The 24,706-nt window shown below is 37.7% G+C and overlaps 2 protein-coding genes across 5 annotated transcripts in view; one reads left to right on the forward strand and one right to left on the reverse strand.

The window, feature by feature from the left end:
• The window catches only part of RTN4 (reticulon 4), a 72,973-nt gene extending 51,054 nt beyond the window's left edge, over positions 1-21,919 (forward strand). For all 4 annotated transcript variants that reach the window (XM_059406068.1, XM_059406069.1, XM_059406070.1 and 1 more), the window contains 6 exons: positions 5,891-6,098; positions 10,277-10,415; positions 19,506-19,575; positions 20,045-20,091; positions 20,300-20,358; positions 20,932-21,919. In XM_059406068.1, coding sequence (XP_059262051.1) covers positions 5,891-6,098; positions 10,277-10,415; positions 19,506-19,575; positions 20,045-20,091; positions 20,300-20,358; positions 20,932-20,974 — 566 coding nt within the window. In that variant the 3' untranslated portion in view covers positions 20,975-21,919. The remainder of the gene's footprint in view (positions 1-5,890; positions 6,099-10,276; positions 10,416-19,505; positions 19,576-20,044; positions 20,092-20,299; positions 20,359-20,931) is intronic.
• A 158-nt stretch (positions 21,920-22,077) lies between these two features.
• Positions 22,078-24,706, reverse strand: part of EML6 (EMAP like 6) — a 274,904-nt gene continuing 272,275 nt past the window's right edge. Inside the window, exon 42 of the mRNA XM_059406072.1 lies at positions 22,078-23,998. Coding sequence (XP_059262055.1) covers positions 23,974-23,998 — 25 coding nt within the window. The 3' untranslated portion in view covers positions 22,078-23,973. The remainder of the gene's footprint in view (positions 23,999-24,706) is intronic.

Here is a 24,706-nt window from a genome sequence, read left to right on the forward strand (position 1 = left end):
TTACTTGAGAGAGAGCACGAGAGTGGAGAAGGTCAGAGGGAGAAGCAGACTCCCCATGGAGCTGGGAGATGATGTGGGACTCGATCCCGGGACTCCAGGATCATGACCTGAGCTGAAGGCAGTCACTTAACCAACTGAGCCACCCAGGCGCCCCAACTTTGCATTTCTGAGATAAATACCACTTGGCCATGGTGTATAATGCTTTTTATGTGTTGCTGTATCCAGTTTGCTAGTATTTTGTGTCTATATTAGTAAGGGATATTGATTTGTGGTTTTCTTGCCATGTCTTTGCCTGATTTTGGTAGCAGGATTGAACATCTAAATTAATAATGGATATAAAGTCTCTTGATGAATATTAGAAGCAATAGCATTTGAATATATTTCTCAGCATTTTGTTAAAAGTTAATAACTACTCCCCTCTGATTGAGAATTAACAATTCTGGAATCTTCTAATATTTCTTCATTAAAATCAATTTAAGGAATCTGAGAGACAAAAATACTGGAGACTATCAATTAAGGTGGCAACCGTGTTTCCTAATATTTTTATAATGTAATGTTTTTTTATCCTTACAGCTTCATTAACAATCTTTTAAATTTCTTTACACAAAAATACTGAAATCCTTCTATATTTTGCACAGTGACTTTGGTAAATGTAGATTGCCTCTCAGACCTTCCTGTTCTGGCATACATTAATTTTGTCTTATGTATGACTTCCATTACCTAGTTGTCTTCTCTCTCGTGGCTCTTGTTCCCCTTGTTCCTCCTCAGGGCTTTAAGGTCTGTGGCTCTACCAGAGCCATTCTATGGCGTCTTTCTTTCTTTCTTTCTTTCTTTCTTTCTTTCTTTTAAAAAAGATTTTATTTATTTATTTGACAGAGATCACAAGTAGGCAGAGAGGCAGGCAGAGAGAGAGGAGGAAGCAGGCTCCCTGCTGAGCAGAGAGCCCGATGCAGGGCTCGATCCCAGGACCCTGGGATCATGATCTGAGCTGAAGGCAGAAGCTCCAACCCACTGAGCCACCCGGGCGCCCCATATGGCGTGTTTCAACATGGCTTTGAAGATACCTGTTTTGAGTATTCCTATATAGCTTTTGCATATGTTTATGTAATATGTGTAGTTTACATATAGGATTTTCTGAGCTCTTCCATTTATTGAAAAGACCTTAATTCTTAGGACTCATATGATAGGAGGAAAGAAAGTATTAGGTTTGGGTTTACTGTATCCTCATGCAGTTAAATTTATTTTAGGCCGTAATCACTGAATACTACTGGACTTTATACATGGATATTCCCATATCATCAACTTTGGGGAAATTGAGCTGGTCCAACCCAAAGCACCAGAGTTACCAACTTGGTTATATACTGTTAAAATTTTAACTATCACCTGGATCTAAATATTTCTTAAGCTAGCATACATTATATCCTCCTCCCCATAGGAAAACCTATTGGGAAAACCACGCTCATAAGGTTCTTTAGCAGTAATGAACAGGAATGGAGAGGGGGGAATTTTTTTTTTAAGTATAATAAAAGTATAATAATAATGAAAGTATAATAATTCATGTTTGCCGCAAGGGAGGGCGAGAGGCAATTTCACATGGCATAGAAAGAAAGAAGCAAGTTAAACTCATCTATTACCCTAATACTCCAGTACAAATTGTGTTTACTAGATATCCTTTCAGACTTCATGGTTATCTAAGGTTTTAAAATTTTACTGTATGAATCTTTTGGTAACATTTTGTTTTTATTTATCAATATGGACATGTTTCTTGGGTAATAGAGGTCTACATCACTATCCTTGCTGGCTGCATAGTGTTCTTTTGCATGGAGATATTTTCTAATTTTACTTAATTAGATTCACATGGCTTTTAAAAGATTTTTTTCACAGTCTAATTAATTATAGTTTTCATCTATGGGAAAATAGCTTCAGTTATATTGGAATAGAGTTCTTTCTTCCTTTTTGGATTTAACTGTGGGTTAAGTAGTCACATTAAAATTTGTGTCTCATTCATTAACCTTCTTGTTAGTTTGACCTTGACTTTCTTGGCCTTTGGGATTCATCTCACATATGGTGATTACCTGCCAACACTGCCTATTCATTATGCATGCATATGTGTGACACTTATTAAGCATATTTATGTGCTGAATCTTAGTTTGACATCATACATGGGGCATACGAGTTTTATCAATAAGAAGCCTGTGTCGAAATCCGTGCTCTATCACTTACTAATTAAGTGATCTGAGTCCAGTCATAGAAGAGCTGGTTCTCACTTTCTTGTCTGAAAGCTGGCCTTTAGGGTTTTAATAATTGAAAGAGATAATGTTATGTAGTCTATAAATAGTACTTGGCACAGTGTAAGTGCCTGATAAATATTGGCTCAGGAAATAAAGGGAGGTGTGGAAACTATAGATCAGCAACCTGGAAAAGATTTCTGAAACATCTGTCCTGCTTAAAAGTGTGTAGCTTCTCAGTCTTTTTTTTTTTTTTTTTTTAACTTCTAGCATACTGTGGCCATAATGATATAGTTTGTAATTGCTTGAAAAATTATAGGAATATGAGATCTTGTTTCCCTAAAGTTTTACTAATGTTTGACAGTAAAAGAAAGCCTTTTTTATTAAGTTTCATTTCAGAAGACTGGTATGTCTAAGTCTTTCTCCCCTCAAAAAAATCTAGAATTAAAAAGGAAGGAGATTTTAAAATTTATCCTTGGCACAGATAATACAGCAATAAAATCTCATTACTACAGATCCACTGATTGGGAATTTGAATGCAGGGCTGATTGTGTATCTTTGTAGTGACTTCATGTTCATTTCTGAAGGTGAAAGAAAAATTATTTATTTAACGCCCTGGTTACTGATGATAAAACTAAGGTCCAGAGAAGCTGGGAGCCTCATCCAGAGTTGTACAGTTGCAGAGACAGTACTAGCCTTGTGGGTCTCTTGAATCCCAGCCACTGGTAATTTCTTCTACCATAGCTATATAGAAATCATACACCAATTATAAATAATTCTTATCAAGTCATTAAAACTGTCCAGACAGTAACTCTTAGGTTAGTCATTTTTATGTTGTATATCTCAAGCCTGAAGTCATTTCTTTTATAATCAGGTCTGATTGAAGGATTTTTACTGATGGTAAAGAATAGTGAAGATAGCTGCATTTATTTTAACTTATTACCAATAGTGATTTTGAAGGTTAATAAATGTTTTGGAGCACTTTGAGAACCATACATTTTTATAAGGCAGCATTTCGTTCATGTAAAAATTTGAGGTGTATTTTACTTGCTGATTCTTCTAGGTTATCAGCTTTTTGTTCTGTTAGTGAAATCTTAGATAAGTTTGAAAATCCTTTTCCATGTGTCTTCTAAAGCAACATGATTATAATAGCAATATGATTTATTAACTTGCAGGTTAATCATGAGGTTGAAACTTTCTTTATATTTAATACCTTAATAAGAATGGTAATAGTGATTGTAATGGTGTTCATAATAACAACAATAAATAACAGCCTGGACATTTATTAGGAATTTGTTAAATGCTGTGTACTATATATTCACTATCTTATTAATGAAACATTTTGTTAATTCATTTTCTCTCTTAATCGTCACAATATCTCATTAGGATCATTCCTATTGTGTACACATTCTATAGATACAGAAGCTGAGGTACAGAGAGATTTGGTGACTTGCTTGAGGTCACATAGTTGGTAAGTTATGGAGCGAGTTGTTGAGTGTAGGTGATCCAACACCAGAATCTAAGTGCTTTGTTCGGGGCACAGGGGAGCCCACAGGGAAAAATTATGTTACTAAGAGCAGTCTTCATCATTGCCTCCCCCACGCTCCCAGGTACCCTGTTTAAGAAAACAAAACTACATTAATCATGAGAACCATTGCTAGCAGAGACTTATGAGGCCTACATGTTTACATTTTCTAGATCTACCCATTCTTTAGGACCCAGCTCAACTTCTGTCTTTTTCGCAGTCTTTAAAATGTCCTCCATTTTTTCCTTTTTCTCAATTGTAATGATGGTGCAGCAGTGATTTTATAATTTTTTTGTCATTGTTTTTATATATTTTACTGTCTTCCTAGAATTGTAGTGTTTTAGAGTTGGACAGGGTCTTAAAGAAAAGTCCACATCCCCATTTTCAGGTTTTTAATTAATTCTACTAGGTTGAGTTCCATGAACAGTATCAGTTCAATAAATGTTTGCTGAATGTCACAAATCTATTAGCATCGCTTGCTGTCTCTTTATTCAGTATGACATTATTTATGATGTCATTTTTATAGCCATAGATACACTGCTTCAAGTTCTGGTTATTTCTCAGTTGTGCTACTATATTTGTATAATAGTAGAAACTAGTTGAATAGAACAAAACTAAGGTAGATGTTTTAGGCAGGGTTGGAACAAGCTTGAGGTGGGAGAAAATGTGAATAAAGAATTAAAATCAAAGGTTGAACACAAAGCTGTAAATCATACAATGTTAAATTAGTAGCATTTAAATCAAATCAGAGGATAACAGAGTGTTTCCTAAACATAATAAATGTTGATCCCCTGCTATGTTTCAGACACTGTGACTAGATTTAAAATGTCTTAATTAGCACTCGTGATAAATACTAACAGGAATTGAGGGCTTCATAATGACATCTAACATTTTACATTTCACATACATAGTTTTCCCCCACAGAAGTACCCCTAATGGTAAAAGAAAATCACATACCTTAGAGAACCAAAGCAACCTTTGGAAATGTGTTTTTTTTTTTTTTTTTTTAATTTTTCATGGAGGCTTAAGTGGGTAGAAGAATAAATGAAACAAGATGGGATTGGGAGGGAGACAAACCATAAGTGGAAATGTGTTTTTTGTTACCTTCTTTATCTTAAAAATTAACAGGTATTTAAGACTGTACTCAAGAATATGCCCATACTTATGTTACTATAAGACTATTAAACACCCCCCCCCATCCCCTAGTTGTTCACAGTCCAGAGAGAGACAAATTATGTTTAGCCTGTGAATTCAGGAACCCTCTGGCACACTGCAGAAATCTTTGTGTGTTGTACATAACCCGACTTTAAGACCGCAGGCCTATGGTTATTTGATCCCCACTATGGCTCTGTGACCATAGGCCAAGAACAAATTTGCTAAGTTTGGATTTGTCTGACTCCTTACTATTAATAAACATTATATAACAGTGTAACACATTGAGTTTTTCTTTTTTTATTTGACATCTACATTTTTATGGCATTGTATTTATCTGCTCTCAAGAGAAGTAGCTTTTCAGGTATTCTAAAGCATGTTTTCCTTTGTCTTTGGTGTTGTAGGCAATTTTTGTTTTAATGATAATAGCCAGGTTAGGTTACAGTTTCATTATGTTTCTCAAAGAGATCTCTTAAAAGCAGAGTCATAGAACTCCTATGTGTAGCTTTTCATAGTTTTATTAACTTCTTGAACTAGTGATTTTTCTGCAAATATATTTTTACATCATTGGTATCATTTTAGTAAGTGTGTTAAGATTTTTTTCCATTATTTGTATTTATATTATGCAATGAACAAAGTTGAAAGCTCTCAAGATAATATTTTTAAAAACTTGTTTTGGATTAGAAGTCTGCTATACTGGGCTTGAGAAGATTGAATGATCTTGTATAGCAAGAGTGATTTGGACAGAAAGGAAACAGATTTGCATGAGGAAAATTAATGGTAAATAGATGGAGGTATGATTCTAATTTCTACTTCGAATGGGTTTAAAGTGCAGCTTACAAAGTTAATCTTTCTTAACAATTTAGGTTTTGGTTTTGCTTTTAGAGACCTTTTTGTTTTTGTAGGTGGAGCAAGTATAAATGTGCCAAATTCAAATGGATAAAATAATGTTCTAATTTCAGATTTCTTTTTCTTTAATTTTTAGTTGTTGACCTCCTCTACTGGAGAGACATTAAGAAGACTGGAGTAGTGTTTGGTGCCAGCTTATTCCTGCTGCTTTCACTGACAGTATTCAGCATTGTGAGCGTAACTGCCTACATTGTCTTGGCCCTGCTCTCTGTGACTATCAGCTTTAGGATATATAAGGGTGTGATCCAAGCTATCCAGAAATCAGATGAAGGCCACCCATTCAGGTGAGATGTCTGGAAAACAAGGCACACCTTGGCAACACTATAAACAGGATTAGTATTAAGACTTCATTCTGTAGAGTTACCGGCGTGCATTTTTTACTGCTTAAGGATAATTGTAGATTATTACTAAAAGGCCATACCAAAAGCATCTGCTTTTGAGATTTTTGAGTAAATGTCATTTCATGGGCTCTTGGGAAAATACTGGATTTGTGTGTCATTAGCCTAACTTTACTATGTGCCAGTAATATTTATTAGAACTAGGTATTTGATTATCTAATTTTACTTTAATGGGAACTATATCTTTTTAACATGGTTAGGATTGGTGAAAGTTCTGTTTTCTTTATTGCTTCCTTTTCGTGCTGATATTTGAAATACCTTTCTTACCACTGGCATGTGCATGTTTTTCCGTAATGTTATCTTGTCATGCCTATGTGTCCTCTTGCCCTTCCTTCTCTGCCTAGTTTTCTGTTCTTATTCCCTAAGGCATACTTTTGTATCCTCTTGTTATCCTTTGATGAGCCACTCCTTGTCTCCAAACTATCATCTTCTGCCCTGACTTATGAGTACATGCTCATATCATGTATCTGATTGGTAATGGGACATACCTTCGTTTGGGTCTTCTGCCCTAACTTCAGACTCAGCATGTATTTCCCCCCAGTTTCAAAAAATTGAAATACGATTCATGTATTACAAAATTCAGTGGTTTTTAGTATGTTCTCAGAATTGTATAGTCATAACCATCTAACTCCAGATTTTCTCAAAATTTTTAAAAAAGAAATTTTCTACCCACTGGTACTTATTTCCCACCCAGCCCCTGACAACCACTAACTTAACCATGTCTGTAAATGAACGTTTTTTTTTTTGTTTTTTGTTTTGTTTTGTTTTCTCAAACTTGTCAGTTTCTATCAGTAACACCACTACTGTCCCCATTTTCAGACTCCCAATTTTGATGTCTTTATTTCCATCTCGGGTAAAGAAGATAACTAAGTTGTATTGTTTTCTCCTGCTTCCTCAGTGAAGACCGCAAGCCCATAAAGCCAGGGACCAAATTCAGTCTGCTTCCTGCTTTTGTAAATAAAGTCTTTTTAGAACACAGGCATACTCAGTCATTTAGCTGTTTTCATCATGTTGTAATAGCAGAGTTAGACAGTTGTGACAGAGACTATATATGGACTTCAAAGCCTAAAATATTTAACTCTTCGCTCTTTACAGAAAAAGTTTGTCTACTTGTTCACTTGGGGTTCTGGTTACCTTGGTTTACTTCAACTTTTATACGTGGTATCCGCTTTTCCTCAGATAATACTTTAATTATATTTTTAGGTATTTGGGCTTCCTGTTCACTACAAGATCAAGTCCAAATATCTTTATCTTGTCTCTCATTCACCCCTTCTAGGGTTTTATTTCCATTCATACTGCCTTTTAGCTTCTCAGATGAACTAATCTATTACACTTCTTATTTAGTTCTGATTTCAAGATGTAACTTTTTGAAGGTTTCCTTAACACTCGGTCCAGATGATCTGAGGGTTCATTTCCTATTGCAGTAAGTATGGCTTTGAGATATTCTCTAATTGTTCTAATTGTTTTGTATATAGACATCATTTTTTTCTCTTTTGGTAAGGCAGGTATCTATGTGGGCATGAATGAGTGTGTAATTACCAAGAACATTATCTAGTTGATATTAATGGGTAAATGTAAACTGATTTTCAGACTTTACAAGAAGAGATCTACTAAATTATTTTGCTTGTCTTGCTCTAGTGCTCTCTTCATATTAATGATGCTATATAGGTTTGGGGAAGAGACCGGCTTTTGTGAATGCTCTTATGTCTTTGGTCTTTTATGTACATACTTAATTTTCATAATAACTCAGCGAGACAGATGGTATTATTCCATTCCAAAAGAGGGAAACATACTTAAAGTTCAGTAACTTGAGATTGCAACTTCAAAATGGCAGAGCTGTAGCATGCCAAAAATAATAGAGGAATATGATTTTTAATTAGATAAATTGAAGTATTTAAAAATATTGTCAAGCCAAAACTTCTAAATTATCTACACCATAAATTTTAGACATCTTTTATTTTAAAGAGGATTTTAGGGAAAAGAAATCTAGTGATTTTCTTAATTCTTATTTCTTGAGAAACACTTTATTCTTCATTCAGAGGCCTTTTTTTACAGTCCTGAATTCAGCCGACATGCCAGTTAAATCCTGTTGGACAGTTTTTCCAAGTACCACACTAATGGTGGTACCGTGCAGTCTGTGTGTAATACCTCCGGTCACTGGAAAAGAGTGATGGCAGTGCTGGCCTTGCATTAATAACACATACATGCCCATTGAATGAATGTAAATATCCCCAGGATTTCCTTGATGGAGAGTGCCAGCTTTGTGCCTGCTGGCCTCGCATCTTGTCTTCAGCAGGAATAAAAGCAGTGGTACAAAGAAACGGAATACCAACTTAAAGTTACTTCAGCTTCTGTTTGGTGTTTCCCAAAGCTGCACAAATAAACTATTGCTGATTTAAGGGTAGATGTGACTCTTTGATCATTTTTAACTTGATAATAACAACTTGATATGTGCTGGTTAATCAATAATAATCGTCTGAGTGCTGTGCCATCATTGGAAGGATATATTCCTGGTCTTTAACTAAAAGTTTACACTTTCACAGGAAAAATAAACAAGTATATACATGTCCATATTCCAGGGCTGGATATGGTCAGTGCTATAATAATACTACAAAAGAAAGCATTATTAGAATTGGATAAGAGGGTCTTAGGGAAGAAAGAGCCAAAGAGGCTTCATGTGTGGGTGGAATTTGAGATGGGCTAACTGAGTGGCTATGCTATTACTAGGTGTGAGAAGAGAGCATTGTGGATCAGGAAAACAGTATGATGAACAAAAGCAGTAAGATTAAAAAATGTTTGATGAATGGCGCATATTTGCCTGCCAGCATAGTGAGTGGTGAGAAAACAGGTTGGAAAGATTGAATAGGGCTCTGGTTGAAAAGTTGGAACCTTAGAATCACAGAATGTTTGAGCCGCAAGAGATTTAAGAAGGTCTGTTTCTCTAATTTTAGGGAGTGGGAACCATGAGCCCGAGAAGTCAAATGACATTGCAAGGTTACACAGAGAGATAGTAGCAGGTCTTCTGACTCCTACCTGAGTTCAGTCTAAGTAGCACTATCTAGGATAGCTTAAGTAAAATGAATTTGGCATTGGCTGAAGGAGTGGATTAGGATGCAGACAGATTAGCGATTGGTTTGGAGACAGAACATTCCAGTTTTTAAATAATGTACACTTATACTAGAGAGACAGCACAGTGAGTAAAAACAAAGAGGCATATTTGGGGCATATTACAGAAGTCAGCTATGGGACAGGGACTTACGAGAGGACTGTTCTTTCCATTATGAGTAACCGAGTGTCCACCAACGTTGGGGAATGATGAAGAGGGACTGGGTTTTAAGGAGCTACGTCCAGCGATAGGAAAGAATGCTTAGTATTTCTGAGTTGGTTCTACTCCACCAAGATAAAATGGCTTCTTTGAACAATAACAATAACAATGAAGCAGTTCCTTGCATTCCTGCAAATGACTTCTTCATTACAGTTGTTTTCTTAAATAGGCATCTTCATGGACAGTAACTATTACGTTTTACTACCGTTAGCATCATACTTTTGGTAGCCATTTCACAATCTGGACCTTGACATATTGGGCAGTTTCCCCTGAAAAGTTAGGCTGAGAGAGTGTAGTATTTGGGGAATGGGATCTTTGTTAGGAAGATCTAATGAGACAGCATAAAGTCAGCTTGAAGAAAAAACCCAAACCCATAGTAGTAACTACCATTTGTTGAGTGCTTCTCTGCGTCTGCCTGTATTAAGCGTTGAACTCACTGAATCCTCAGGACAGTAACTTTGCGAAGTTACACAGACAAGTGAAGTGACAGAGCTTAAGAGTCACGCCCAGATCAGTCTGACTTTGAAGGATTTTTTTTCTGTGTTCATCAGCTGACCCTGTGCATGTCAGTGAAATATGCATGGGTTGGTGAATTTTTACATTGTACCTAATTAGGAAATAGTAGGTTTTTATAGTAAAATATTAATGACTTCTTTTACAGATACGTAATTGCTGAATGAGAGACATCCAGGGACAATCACTGTGACCAGTGACAGTTAAGATGTATTTCGTTTTCCAGGGCATATTTGGAATCTGAAGTCGCCATATCTGAGGAGTTGGTTCAGAAATACAGTAATTCTGCTCTTGGTCATGTGAACTGCACGATAAAGGAACTCAGACGCCTCTTTTTAGTTGATGATTTAGTTGATTCTCTGAAGGTAAGTTTATTTGCTTTTCATTTTTGATATACCCGGAATTTAATATCAAATAATGGAGTGAAAAATTTTACTTTTCTATAGGAAAGGAAGTGACAGAGATGTAGTGAAATCGAACTAATGTAAACTTAGAAGTCAGAAATCAGAATCCCATCAAATATTTAAAATGGAGGAAAGTACTATTCCTTTCTAAAGGAAAATAAGTTATAAATTCATACTTTTGGAGATCACAAAGATTAGAAGTGAGAAGATTATATACTTATCACGATGAGCATTGAGTAATATATAGAATTGTTGAAACTGTATTGTACACCTGAAACTAATGTAATACTGTATGCTAACTATACTGGAATTAAAATTAAAAACTAAATTTTTAAAAAGTGCAACAAAAAAGAAAAAGTGAGAAAATTAAAGGGAATTTTCACTGTAGGAATAAAGATTACCTAATAGAGTTGATACCAGATGTAATTTAATTTGTTTGCCCTTTTAGAGTCTGGCAGTAAATTTCTTGGCTTATGTTTGATTTATATACTCACATAAGCTATTTCATATCTTAGACTCTTTCTTGGAATGTTTGTTCTGGAAAAACTTTAATACTTGGAAACACCTCAACTAATATTCAGTTGGTAATTATTGGAAGTCTTTCTTCAGTTTTTGAATCTTGCTATAGCAGCTGTTAGGGTCTCACCTTGCCAGGAAATTTACCCAAAGCTCACTGACTCAAAGCAAATACTAAACCAACTTCTAACATGAGCTCCAAGCACTGGGACTTTAGTTCTTGACATAAAACATTTGTGTTTTTTGTGTTATAGCCTGTGACTCTGCGTAAGACAGACTTATTTCCAGTCTACACCTGGGTAGAAATGTACCATGGTAATATTTAGTTTTTCTTTCACGAGAGCTAGGTGCTAGTTTGCAATTCATCATGCAAAAGAGGGATATCCTAGCAATATGATGATTGGGCCTTTAGACTCCGTGAAGCAATTTCTGAACTGGTCAGAATACATTTAAATATTCAGTGCTTTTAACAAGCATTTTAGCCTTAATAAACCAATAAATGGATATTATTTTCAGCTGTATCCTTCTCTCAGCTTACAACCCAGACTCTCAGTTACTTATAAATAACATTGATGGAAAATAATTTAGGGGGTTCCTGTGTAGCTCAGTCAGTTAAGCATCTGCCTTGGGCTCAGGTTATGATCCCAGGGTCCTGGGATTGAGCCCCTCATCAGGCTCCCTGCTTAGTGGGGAGCCTGCTTCTTCCTCTCCCTCTGCCTGCCCTCATGCTTGCATGCACACACTGTCTCTCTCAAACACGTAAAATCTTGAAAAGGTTTTAGTTTCCTTTTATTACTTAATTTATCTTTTTTGTATAGAGTGCTTGCATTTAGTGATATCCTGTAGTAGTGCTTTGAAATTATCTGATGTCAGTGTGTAAATAAATGATCAAAGCTATATTATTTGGGATGTTTTGGTTTGTTAGTTTCAAAGGGAACAAATGAGAATACTTTGGAGTAAATGAAATAGAACCTTGTACATATGGGTGCTAGACGAACCCGGTCCCTATTCACTGAAGTGATATTTGCTATATTATAGCTTGACAGCTGGGATAGACCATGTGTGAAAAATCATCAAGAAGGTGCTAGTACAGTTTAAGACGAAAAGTTTGTGGGTGGGAATTGGTTGAGAAGACACAGTAAATAGCGATAGAGCTTCAAACAACAAAGGGCCATCTCTGAATTTAGCAGTAAAAATTGCTGGGTTGGGGAAGACCTCAAACAAAATCATCATGAAGCTTGATAAAGGGAGAGAGTCATTATTTTTATAGACTTAATAAAAATTGCAACAGATACAAGGCGGAAGTCATACTACATGTTTGCACAGTGTAATGAAGGCTCAGTATGTCTGTAATACTCTTCTTGAGAGAAGAGGTGTTCTTGAAGAAATCTGTTTAAAAATTAAACAAATTGATCTGGGAATGATTTGTTCCAGTTTTTCCAGCTTTTAGTTTAGTTTAGTTTCCAGTTTTAGTATCTACATGTCTTTCAAAAGAAAACTTTGTTCTTTTAGATTTTATCATCCTCTATATACAGTCCTCTGTGTACATAGTTATGTGTGGAAATACTTGGCAAAGGCTAGAGCAGCGTGAAAATGTTAGAGAAGGCATGATTAAATACTAAATAAATACCCTTTAAATCTGTTTTGCACAGATACTTGAAAAAAAGGAGGAAATTTTATGGATAAAATACTTTTCCCTAAGATGAATTACATTTTGCTCTTAAATCTCAATTTTTAATTTCTTTTGAAAATTACCTTAGATGCTCAGGGATTTTTTTTAAAGCAGATGTTATTAATGATGAAAGTAGCAGAAGTGAGAAAAACAGAATTTGATAAATTTTTGCCTTGAGTGGCTTTTATATATGTGACTTTTGAGTAACAGATGTGGTACACGAGGCAGATTTACTTCCTGAAGCACTCTTATTTTTTTGAAATTTTCTTATTTTTTGGGAAATGTTCTTTTTTCTTAATATTGAGGAAAAAAGGCTTGTATTAGAATTGTATTTTACTACTTTGTCTCCTTATGGATTAGCAGTACTTTTGAAAAGAAAACTTACTTGAATGCTTAAGTAGTGTTTTTGGCAAACCCAAGGCTCCAGGCATGTAACAGGTTCTTCAGCATATTAACACACAGAAGGAACTTGGTATTTAAGTCTCAAAATATGTTGAAGCAAAAAAATAAGGCAGGCTATGTCTTTTCCTCCCTGTGTAGTGGTGATGGTATGAAGCCCTTGGTAATTCAGTTGCACATTCGGATAATATATACAAAGAGTCTTCCTTGATAAGGAAGGTTCTGTTGCTTGGGGACTTTAGTTAGACCTTTTCTTGTTTTGTTTCTTGTCCTGGGTACCTAGGGTACCTCCAATGTCAATAAACTTTTTCTTTTTACCTTTGGACCCCCCTTTAAAATTTAAAATTCAAATAAAAAATTGACCCCTTTAATTAAAATTAAATCTTAATGTCATTGTGTGTGGGTAGTATAGATTCCATATGTTTCCAATGAATAAGGGTATTACAGAAACACAGGGTACTTGGGTAAAATGTCTCATTGAAAAAAGCTAACAAAAACCCTAACACTCTTTTGACTCTTTATAAAAATGACTTAGTATTACCTTTCTATAGAAAGCATTTACCACTCTTATTCATCCACAGTTTTTGTATATTCAGTGTTTTGTTGTGTGTGTGTGTTTTTTTTTTTTAAGAAAATGATTTCCTTCTAACTCTATTACTTTTTGCCTCTTAGCCACCGCAGCCAGTAGAGTGGTAGATTATCTTTCCTTAAGGAAAACAATTTTTTTTTCAGTTCATTCTTTTTTTTTCTTCACTTTTTCAATGTAAAGAACAAATTTATTTGCCCTAATATCAGAATGATTTATTTCCATGTATTTAGAGACTCAATCTGTTGAAAGTTTGCTACCTGCTGTTTCCAGTTTCCAGATGAATTTCTTAAATAACACTGAGTTTTTAAAAACTTACAGGAACCAGCTTCTAGCTGGAATTACTTTGATTTTATATGATGCATCATTAGGAAAATGAATACCACCCTAAATTCAAAGAAAATGTAGTGAAGTCTCATGAGTTTTTAAGTGTAGAAAATACACATGATATCCAGCTCTGTGGTATATTTAAAATAATAGCATTTAAACAGAAATTTGAAAGCGGTTTCTCTATAACTTGCAATCTTCATAAATTTGAACTCTCACATTTATATAAGCTATGTTTCTAGATTCTGGGTCACAGTTACCATTCCTTCTATTTGAAAACTTCTTGCTCAGAAAGTGAAAATTTTAGAGTCACTATTCTTAGCGTGTGAAACTTTCTTGCTCATTACTTATTTTTTTGACAGTGGCTTTTAAAAAAATCACATAATTAAATGTGATTTTAAAAAATAAATATATAACCAAACTCCAAGGTTCCTGAGGCATCAGGCCTGCTGAAAAAGATCTGTTGTGCTATAGTGGTTATCACTGTATCTGGCCTAAGTCTCCTTTAGTGGTTGACTTGGATGAATAAGACATATTTTGCAGATTTCTCCTTTTAAATTCTTGTGTAAGAGTTCCATTTGTTTTGCTCCTTTGCAGTTAACTACAAGCTTCTAAGCCCTGGAAAAGATTTCACGTGTCCACAGATGGAGCAATGATACATTTCCCAAAGGATTGATTTTAGTGAAATGTTATGGGCAAAATCACTAACAAAGTATTTCTAATTCCATTTAGTAGAATTTATTTCAGACACTACTGTGAATTTCATGTCAGCCAAATGTTTTAGCCAATCCTCAGGATTTGTTTTAAAGGTTCTCTTAAAGTGGTTTTGTTCCACTGAGTGCCAGACCTCAGGTGTGGGCAGGAGAATGAAGGAAAGGAAAGGAAAGGAGGAATGTCCTCTAGTAAAATTAAGTTGCAAAAGCCATGTATATAGCCTTTTCTTGGAGAGTCTGGTATACTTTATTAGCCTCTGAGAGGTCAGAAAGAGGCAGGATAACTTTAACCCAGTGTTATCGGTTAACCTTTTTTATAAGTAATACCCATGAGTACCAGAAAACTAACCCTTAGTTAATGTTTAATTGTTTCTGTGATTGATCTTCTGTGTAGGGGATCTTTGATAGGCTTTATTTTAAAACAGTGTGTTGGCTGTCTCTGTCTTGGCTGCACACTAGAACCACCTGATAACTCTGCGGGGGGAAAGAAAAGGAAGTTGGGGGGGGGTCCCTTCTCCTAAAATTGTGATTTAATTTTTCTGGGGATACTGCCAGAAGAGTGGCTATTCTTAAAAGTTGTGGCATTAAGCTATAAAGCCCAGGCTATAGTTTTTTCCCCCAACTCCTACTCCCACCTCCCACTCACCACCACTTCCACTGGAAAAGAAAGGCCTATGACAGTCCCTGCAGGGCTCAGCTTTGGAGCTGCTTGAATAAGGCTCCAAGTTTGATTAGAGGGAGCCTGCCTTTTGAAATCTCAGATCTCAAGAAAAAAAATCTAGTAATTTTATTTATCAGATAACAAGACCAGGTGTTTTAGATAGAGGTTCTTATTTCTCTGTAATACAGCTTTGGGTGATAAAGCCTGGATTCTGTATGACTGTAGTTCTGTGACTTTCAGGGAAAATACATGTTACAGTTATATGAAAATTGCTAGTGAGGGATGCCTGGGTAGCTCGGTTAGTTAAGCATCTGCCTTGGGTTCAGGTCATGATCTTAGGGTCCTGAGATCAAGTTCCACATCAGGCTCCCTGCTCAGTGGGAAGCCTGTTTTCTCCCTCTCCCTCTGCTGCTCCCCCGCTTGTGTTTGTGTGCTTGCTCACTCTCTCAAATAAGTAAATAAATAAATAAAATCTTTAAAGAAGAAAATAAAGTTAAAAAAAATTGCTAGTAATAGTTGCCTGCACATTTGGCAATTCTAATGCTCCAGAATACAATCTTAAATCTGAAAGTGAGCCATAAAAAGGTCTGAACTCCAGAAATAGCTGACCCAGAAGAACCTTAAAATCTAGCCCCTAGGCTCTTGTGTGGTTATTAGCATACAATTTTGACAGTTTTGGCGCTTTTCAGCTTGCAGAAAAATTAGAAGGGAAATGGGCTAGGGAAAATGTAGGCAATCAAAGCAATACTAATGAAGAAGGCTGAAGATTTCAAAAAAAAGCAAAGATTTTTCAGTTTAAAAATGCAGGAAAAGTTTGAAAATGTCAGAATTGCCAGAGTAATTTCTGAAATTCTGTTACGCATCCTGACTCCAATTTCCTTATAAATGTCGCCCCCAGTTGTTGAGATATCATCTAATAAAAAGCTACAGAGCCTTTTTAAAAAATTTTTATTTATTTATTTGACAGAGATGGCAAGTAGGTAGAGAGAGAAGAGGGAAGCAGGCTCGAGAGGGAAGCAGGCTCCCTGCTGAGCAGAGAGCCCAATGTGGGGCTTGATTCCACGACTCTGGGATCATGACCTGAGCCGAAGGCAGAGGCTTTAATCCACTGAGCCACCCAGGTGCCACAGCTACAGAGCTTTTTAATGAGGTATTTGATACACAGTCAAGTTTGATTCCCTATCCCCCGGACAGAAGGCCGATAAGACATGGCACTTGCTCTCTTGGAAGTATTTATTAGACCTTCATTGTGTTTTGGTTCTTTTCCCTCCTCTCGATACTGCCCAGAGAGAGATGGTTTCTGATCTCCGTGTTCCTATATGCACCGGCTGGAATGTCACAGAAAGTTGCCGTGGCCTGGCATAGAATTTGTAGGTCCAAAATGAAAGTTGCCTGTTTTGTTTCTTTAAAGTGTTTATGGGCCTATTCTTTGCCTCTGTATGATAGTATGGCCATTCGTGAGAAATTCCCACCAATAATGGTTTCTCTGTAGGTGATCTTACTTGCAGCAGAGCAGATAGATTCTGGAGTCAGATGAACCCGAGATCACTGCGACCTCTGCTCTGGCAGCTTGCTTAATTTTTCTGGGTCTTGGTTTGCTCTTCTATAGGGATAATAATAGTACTTATGGCATTGTGATGAGATTCAGTGACCTAATATATTTGCCAAAAAAAAAAAATGTTGCTTTTATTACATAACAGTTCTAGTAATTGTGCAATTGCTAGGTACATGTCCTTAACTACCATTCCTTTCTCTTCTCATGCTGTGTTCTGTAGAAAACCTTACCTAGCATTTTTGTTTTGGGTCCCTGAAGTGTTAAATTTTCTCCAGATTGCAGTATTTAAAAATTCTGTGATAACACATAAAAATGTGAATTTCTGGTTTCTCTCTTAAAATCAGAAATTTTGGCAGCATTGGCCTGGAATACTTGCATGGCAACAGTCTGTGGAGCTGGGTTGTACGTGCTTCCATGAGAGGGAGAAGTACTTCTATCTCTTTGCCTCAGTCCTTAGGCTCCTTCATGCATTTATGACACCTGCCTAGTCCCACATTTAGTGTTTCCTCTGTTCCTTTCTTTGCCTTTGGGCAGTGTGGCTTTTAGGCAGAATGTCCCCCAAGAGGCAAGTCTAGTGACATTTGAGCCCGTTAGATGGGCTAGATGTGAAGTCTTGGGCTTCTCTGCTTGTGAATTTGGAGTTTGGTCTAGTGGGAGACTTAATGACCAAATTAGGGCTTCTTTGTAGCTTGTGTGTGTATCTAAAATCTGTCATGACAAAGGTATCCTTATTGCTAAAGCAATTTCCTCTAAAATGTGTAAGGTTGTTGCTTTTCTCTTTAGACTTGTGGACGGTGATGGATGAAAACATGAAAATGTTCTTTAGTCAATGGGCTGAAGCGCAGAAGTTATAATTAGCTTCTGCAATTGGAGTCTGTAAAACTCTGAGAAGGAAGAGGGCTTGCTAACTGGAGTCATGCGTCCAGCCTTTCTACCATGGCAGTTGCTGAGACCAGGGCAGTATTTAATTTTTGATTTTCAGCTGACAGGTGTTAGGAGTGCTTGACATTTGGTCACTTTAACATTAGTTACCTTCAGTTGTAGGGGTAATGAGAGGTTGCTATTTGTAGAACTGACAGTTGTGGTGGAGGAATCCAAAGTGTGTTCCTAACCTGAAGTAAATGTGCCTGGTAGAGTTTGAAGTTCTGCTTGGTACTCTGCTCACAGACGGATTTTGTTCAATGAATGACTATATGGAGGAACAAATGCTGTAGTTCAAGGGTCTGCAAACTACTGCCTGGCTCATGGCCTATTTGGTATAGCCTGGGAGCTAAGAATGGTTTTTAAATTTTTTGAAGGATAATATTCAAAAAAATTTTCAGAGATAACATTCCAAGGATATGTGAGAGACCATTTGTGACCCGTAAAACCGAACATGATTATTATCTTACTGTCTTGATAGGAAAGGTTTGCTGATCCCTGCTTTAGGAGATGGAGCTACTGACTCCACTCCAGGCTCTTCTTCATTTATACCGTGTTGTATGTGCCTGACTAAGTGTAGACGGTGGCACTGTATTGTCACCTGCTAATTAGGGCAGAGCTAATGCCAGACACATGAAGGCCTTTAATAGAAAGCAAGGCAATTACTGATTAAGAATAATAAAATCCAGACTGACTTTAAGTCTTCCAAGAACTGCTTCGAACAGGTCAAGTCTGTACTGTATGAGGTCAACCAAATTTTAAAACCAGAAGAAAACTCTGAAATGTTCTTGTCCAGCCTTTCCTGAATAAGGTATGCAGAGGAAATAAAGGACTTGTTAAAATGAAATCCCTTTTTAGAACAGCCTTTCCCTGCTTCCTTTGATGATTTAAAAAATAGATTTTTAAGACCATGACTACTGAAGTAGGAGAGTTTGGTTAGTTCCCTGCCTCTGGAGGGGACAGTGAAAGCGGACCTCGGGTAGGGTCTGGGTCTGCTGTGGTAATTCCAGTGCCTACCTCACCAAGTTAAGAGGAATAAATGAGTTAGTATTTGTAAAGCATTTAAAACAGTGCCTGGCACTAATATGGTAACTATATTGGTGTTCATTAAATAAATACAGAAGGCAGTGGCTAATATTAATGGTCAGTTTTATTAACAGGTATACAACTTTGAGGCATCCTCATTTCCAGGGTTAACTGTTGAAACATTGATCACTGAGCAGACAATGCCTCTGATCCTTAATGAAATATTAGAGGTGGTATCTCTGGTACCTGAAACCCCTTGTCTCTGATCACAAGTATTCCCTGCCTCATTGTTGCAGATTCAGCTGAGATTTCAATGTCCAAATTGTTCATCTCCTGTAGATCTTGAAATACTTGTTAGTGCTTTAAAATCAGGCTTAATTGTGAGTTCTCATACCTTTTCAGGCTTCCCATTTAAAACCTAAATGCTATAGCAGTGCTGAAGAGGTAAGATATACCTTTGGCATATCTGGTCTCAGGGAAAACAAGAGAAAATGAATCAAATCTATATTAATTAGGATTCTGAAATTTCAAATGAAGACTGGTGAGTCTCCCTTTGAAACCAAGTCTCCAACTATTTTTGCTTCTGGCAGGTTGGCATTTAGGTGGGATGCTTCTATTTGAAAGCTTCAGCTTTGTGTGAATTGTTTTTAACAGGCTAATGTTATTTTCCTACAGTTTGCAGCATTGATGTGGGTATTTACCTATGTTGGTGCCTTGTTCAATGGTCTGACACTACTGATTTTGGGTAAGTTGACAACACGATTTGAACAAAAAGCTGCACAATAAGGGAAGATTGTGTGCAGGAGCTTAGAGACACTTTGGTGGAGAAAATGCTTACATCGTAGGGAAGATGTTTGAGGTCTTTAAATAAATTGCTGATACTGATATTGTAGATTTAATTGCTACTTTAATTCCTAAAGAATGCTTCAGTCAACAGTGATAAACCAGATGGGGGCTAGCCTCACCTGATGGTGCAGCCCTAAATTAGACTAACATGGGATACCTGTATTTTATAAGGTCTGTGGGACTTGATTTCCAGCTAAGAATTGTTCGTGCCTCCATTCCTCTAGTGTGGCTCCCCACCAGCAGGAGCCTCCAGGAGAAGCTTGGGTCTTTAACCATTCATTAGGAACGCTGCCTGTTAGATGGCTTTTCAGTTTTTCTTCCCTAAATCATACCACTCTGTTTTAAAGGTTGTGTATTTTCTTTTTCAGCTCTAATTTCACTCTTCAGCGTTCCTGTTATTTATGAACGGCATCAGGTAATTTCTTAACTGTAGATTTCGGAATTCAAGCCCTACTGTATTACCTAAACAAATCTATCAGTACCAGTTTCCAAAGCCTTATAAAAATGAAAAAGGTGGTGTCTGAAGCCTTTATTAAGCCTTTAATTTGCTGAATATAGTAATGGTTAATAAGATTCTTTAGCAATGTTAATTTTCTAGTAACTCCTTTCCACCTCTCTTGCAGGCGCAGATAGATCATTATCTAGGACTTGCAAATAAGAGTGTTAAAGATGCTATGGCTAAGTAAGTATTTAAAATCCACTTTTTTTTTTTCCCACTAAGAATAAAGTGTGCTGGACTTGGAGAATTCATCTTATAGGCCTAGTCAGTAGCAAATCTTAATCATAACTAAAAAGTGCAACAGCGTTGCCAAAGGATTTTTTTTTTTTTTAAAGATTATTTATTTATTTATTTATTTGACAGAGAGATCACATGTAGGCAGAAAGGCAGGCAGAGAGAGAGAGAGAGAGGAGGAAGCAGGCTCCCCGCTGAGCAGAGAACCCGATGTGGGACTCGATCCCAGGACTCTGGGATCAGGACCTGAGCTGAAGGTAGCGGCTTAAACCACTGAGCCACCCAGGCGCCCTGCCAAAGGATTTTTGTCTATGTTCAGATCATTGCTGTGTTTGCTCTGTGTTGTATTTAAGGCTTTTTAAAGTCTAATTCAGGGGGCAAGGTGGCAAAAATACAGCTTACAGTTTGACAGTCCTTGTAGAAGCTGAGCACTATAATATACAAGTAGTTCTTGAAGCACAGCGCTGTTAAATACTTAAAAATATTTCCATTGACCTTTTTTCCTACCTTTTTCACTTGTAGAATCCAAGCAAAAATCCCTGGATTGAAACGCAAAGCTGAATGAAAAAGCCAGAGATCATAAACACTAGGGGTTTGAAAGGGGATGTTCATTTGATTACATGGGGGAGGGTCAGGGAAGAAGGAAACCTGGACATTGCAGCTTCACAGATCTTTATTTTTAGCAATGCGGTGTCTGAGGAAAAATTACCTGTCTTGACTGCCATGTGTTCATCATCTTAAGTATTGTAAGCTGCTATGTATGGAATTAATTAAACCGTAATATTTGTTTTTCCTATTGAGGCACTGGTGAATAAAAAAAGATCTGAGAAAGCTGTATGTTACACTCTGTGGCAGGTAGTCTTGCTGTTGTTTTTGGGGGGGGGGGGCGCAGAGAAAGTGGAGCTGAAAAAAATAATCCTTCTCACAGTTTGTGCACTGTGTATGGTCTGTGTAGATTGATGCAGATTTTCTGAAATGAAACGTTTAGACGAGATCATACCACTAAAGCAAGAGTGAAAAAGCTTGCCTTCCTGGTATGTTCTAGGTGTATTGTGAATTTTACTGTTATATTAATTGCCAATATAAGTAAATATAGATTATATATATATCTATATATAGTGTTTCACAAAGCTTAGACCCTCCCCTCCGGCTGCCGCACAGTGCGCGGTATCTCAGAGAGTCCCCAGTTACATGTGTATAGTTCCAAAGCACATAAGCTAGAAACAGAAAATCCATTTCTAGGAGCACTACCATCTGTTTTCAACATGAAGCAATGCCATGCACATAGTAAACTTCACCGCACAGACTTCCTGTAGTTCATTTTGTGATAAACTCGGAATCTCCGGACTGAATCTAATGCTTCCAAAAACGTTGTTTGCAAATATCAAAACTTGTTATGCAAAAAATTATAAAATGAAGATTTATACATTTGTGGTTTAAGCTGTACTAAATCTGTGGAATGCCTTGTGAACTGTAAAAGCAAAGTATCAATAAAGCTTATAGACTTAAAGGATGTTGGGTATTTTGGTTCCGTGAAATGGCAGCAGCTTCAGAGGAAACACCGAGGTGCCTTGGGTTCAGCTGGGGAGAGGGGACCGCACTCAGGAAGCCTGCCCACGTGTGCGCCAGCTGTGTTTACATGATCCCATTTATCGGACACATAACCAACATGTTTTCAAATGATATATTTCTTGTACTTTGCTAATTGAAAATAAATTCATGCACCAATATTTTAACATATAGTAGAACACAGTGCAGGATTTATGAACATACATAAAATCATACCATAGAAATGCTTACAAATAAGCTTTACGAAGTTTCTTGACATAGACACTATTGCTCTTTAAATATAGTTGTACATATCCTCATTGATCAATTTATTCTTCCACATGGTTATTTCAATGCAAGGGCTGATTATTATGAAAGGTCAGTGGTACAGTAGAGGCAGACATGGCCATCACTCAGCATCACCAGTCACATGGTTACAGAAAAGAGTCAGGACTGCACAGGGGCTCAAACTGGGGACCCAGCAGCCTCTCAGGAGATTAATGTAAGGCATTCATAACTGGGCATATAAAAATAGCTTCGTGAGTGATCTAATCCACTTAGAATGCGGAAGCACTTCTGGGGTAAATGTTAGTCTATTTAATTGAAAATGCTTCATTTCACCTTTCTCTAAACTGGTAACTGCAAATAGCCAGGAACTCAAGCCCCAGAATTTGGCTTCACCGATGGGAAAGACTAATCCGTGTATGTGTGCTCGGAGTCCCCAGTCACTCACCAGCCTTCCTCGCGGTGTGTGCGGCCTGCCCTTCCTGGGGTCAGCGGTGAGCCAAGAGTGAAGTATGACTGAGGCCAGGTAGGGGTCTTCTGGTTAGTATTGTTCAGGTCATATTTTCTGTCATCCAGCTAGCTCTGAGGAACTCTTAAGATAGCTTATTTTGTTTTATAATCTTAACCAAATATTGTTTGGGTTTAGGAATTTGTTCAGCAGAGATTTTTTTTCTTTCTTTTTATGTGGACTTGACCTATATAGCTCACATGAACAGATCCATGGGGTCAGGTCAGCCTCACTGTGGGGGTGGTAGACCCAATGCAGCCTTGGGTCACCTCATTTATTGCCATTTTAGGACTAAGGGCTCATCCTTCCAGATCCACTTGAGGTTTTTTTCCCCCACCCTCCCGCTCTGTTTTGTGGTAGTTGTGTATTTTACTTCTGTTTGGATTTTGTAGGTTTGGCACTAAATGGTGAAAACCCATTTCTACCCCCTCCCTCCAGAATTAATTTCTTTGCTGCTCACCCGCCACTCTTTCCCAAGCAGGTAACTGATGTCTTGCATTTAGGAAGCCGGGACATAAACACATGACATGGGTGACAGACCAGGAATCTGTTAGGGTCCTGTAGCCCTCCTCAGTTTTGAAGTTTTAGCACCATATGTAGAAAGGAGAAAAATTGTGGGAGGTGAGACAGCAGCCCACACAACTGGTAACTTTCAAAGGCACTTAATGGATATAAAACTCTGCAAATGAAACATTAAAAAATTAAGTTTCTCAACTTGTTTATACATGGCTCATTTGGTTTTGAAAGCTAAACGTGGAGAACTGAGGCTATCAATAGTTCTAGTGCTTAGGTGCACCTAACTGAAGCTGTCTTATTCAACTCATTGGTAAAAATGAGTATTTTTAAAGTATATAGAAACAATAGCAAAACATCTTTTGTAAAAGTTTTGGTGCAAATTAAAAGCTACATATTGGTTAGGGTTAACTGAGGCTTTGAATTTGGTCAGCGGGCTACATTATCAGAATTTTTTGTCAGTGTGGTTAGTACGTTGTCTCAGGAACAGAGGCAAGGACTCCTCTCATGTGAGAACTGACCTTAGCGTCACAGTTTCGCAGAGGATGGAGCTGTCACCCCGCTTTGCTGGCGCGTGACACTCGTGTGGCCTGCAGTGCGGTGGGCCTGGGCCAGCAGCTGGCGGCACAGAGGGGCCCTGAAGTGCCTCCGTGGTGGCTGGGCAGGGTGGGGGGAAGCAGCAGCAGCAGCAAGAAAGAGGTTTCTGGCATTTACAGACACCGCCATACAAACACACTGAAAAAGCAGACCAGACATTCATCTTGCATGGCTGGACGTCATCGTCCTGTCAAGTGACCAAAAGCAATCCTACCAAGCGCTCCAGAGTCGAGCTCAGGGGATGTACTGGGCATCGTGATTTCAATTTCTAAAGACAAACCAGGGATCTTGCCACCAATTAAAGATCTGCTTTTTAAAAATGGCTTATTGTTTTTTGTTTGGCTTGACTCTTTTGACAGCCCAAGTGTGCTGAATGTAAGGACTTTCGGCAACTTGACGCTATCTCTTATGTTCCTACTGACAAGGTTTTATCAGTCCACTTGAGTAGGAGAGCCCTTTCTAGTGTGCAGGAGAGCCAGGGATCGGAACAGCTCCCGTGGCGACAAAGGCCCAGGGGTCCTGCATTCTATGGGTTACTTCCAAGCCTTTCAGAGCAATCAGCAGGCGCCTCAGCACTCTCACAACGGGGTGGCCAGTCCACTTAGTCTTCTGAGCGCTAGCCTGCTCCTGGTCGGGCGGGTGTGTTTCTCAATGGGTGTTTCCACTCGGCAGGGAGCGGCTGGCAGGGTGACCACAAGGGCACTCCGTGCCAGCCGCTGGTGGCACCGCCAGCCGGAGACCGTGCCCTCCCACAGGCCATCAGAGAGCATCTTTGGGGGCCGCTTTTGGCACCACCCTTGCGGATAGGAACTGGGTTGACATTCACCACAGGTGCCTCTTCCACAA

The sequence above is a fragment of the Mustela nigripes genome, chromosome 7 (assembly GCF_022355385.1).
Source record: "Mustela nigripes isolate SB6536 chromosome 7, MUSNIG.SB6536, whole genome shotgun sequence".
In the NCBI taxonomy this organism is placed as follows: Eukaryota; Metazoa; Chordata; class Mammalia; order Carnivora; family Mustelidae; genus Mustela; species Mustela nigripes.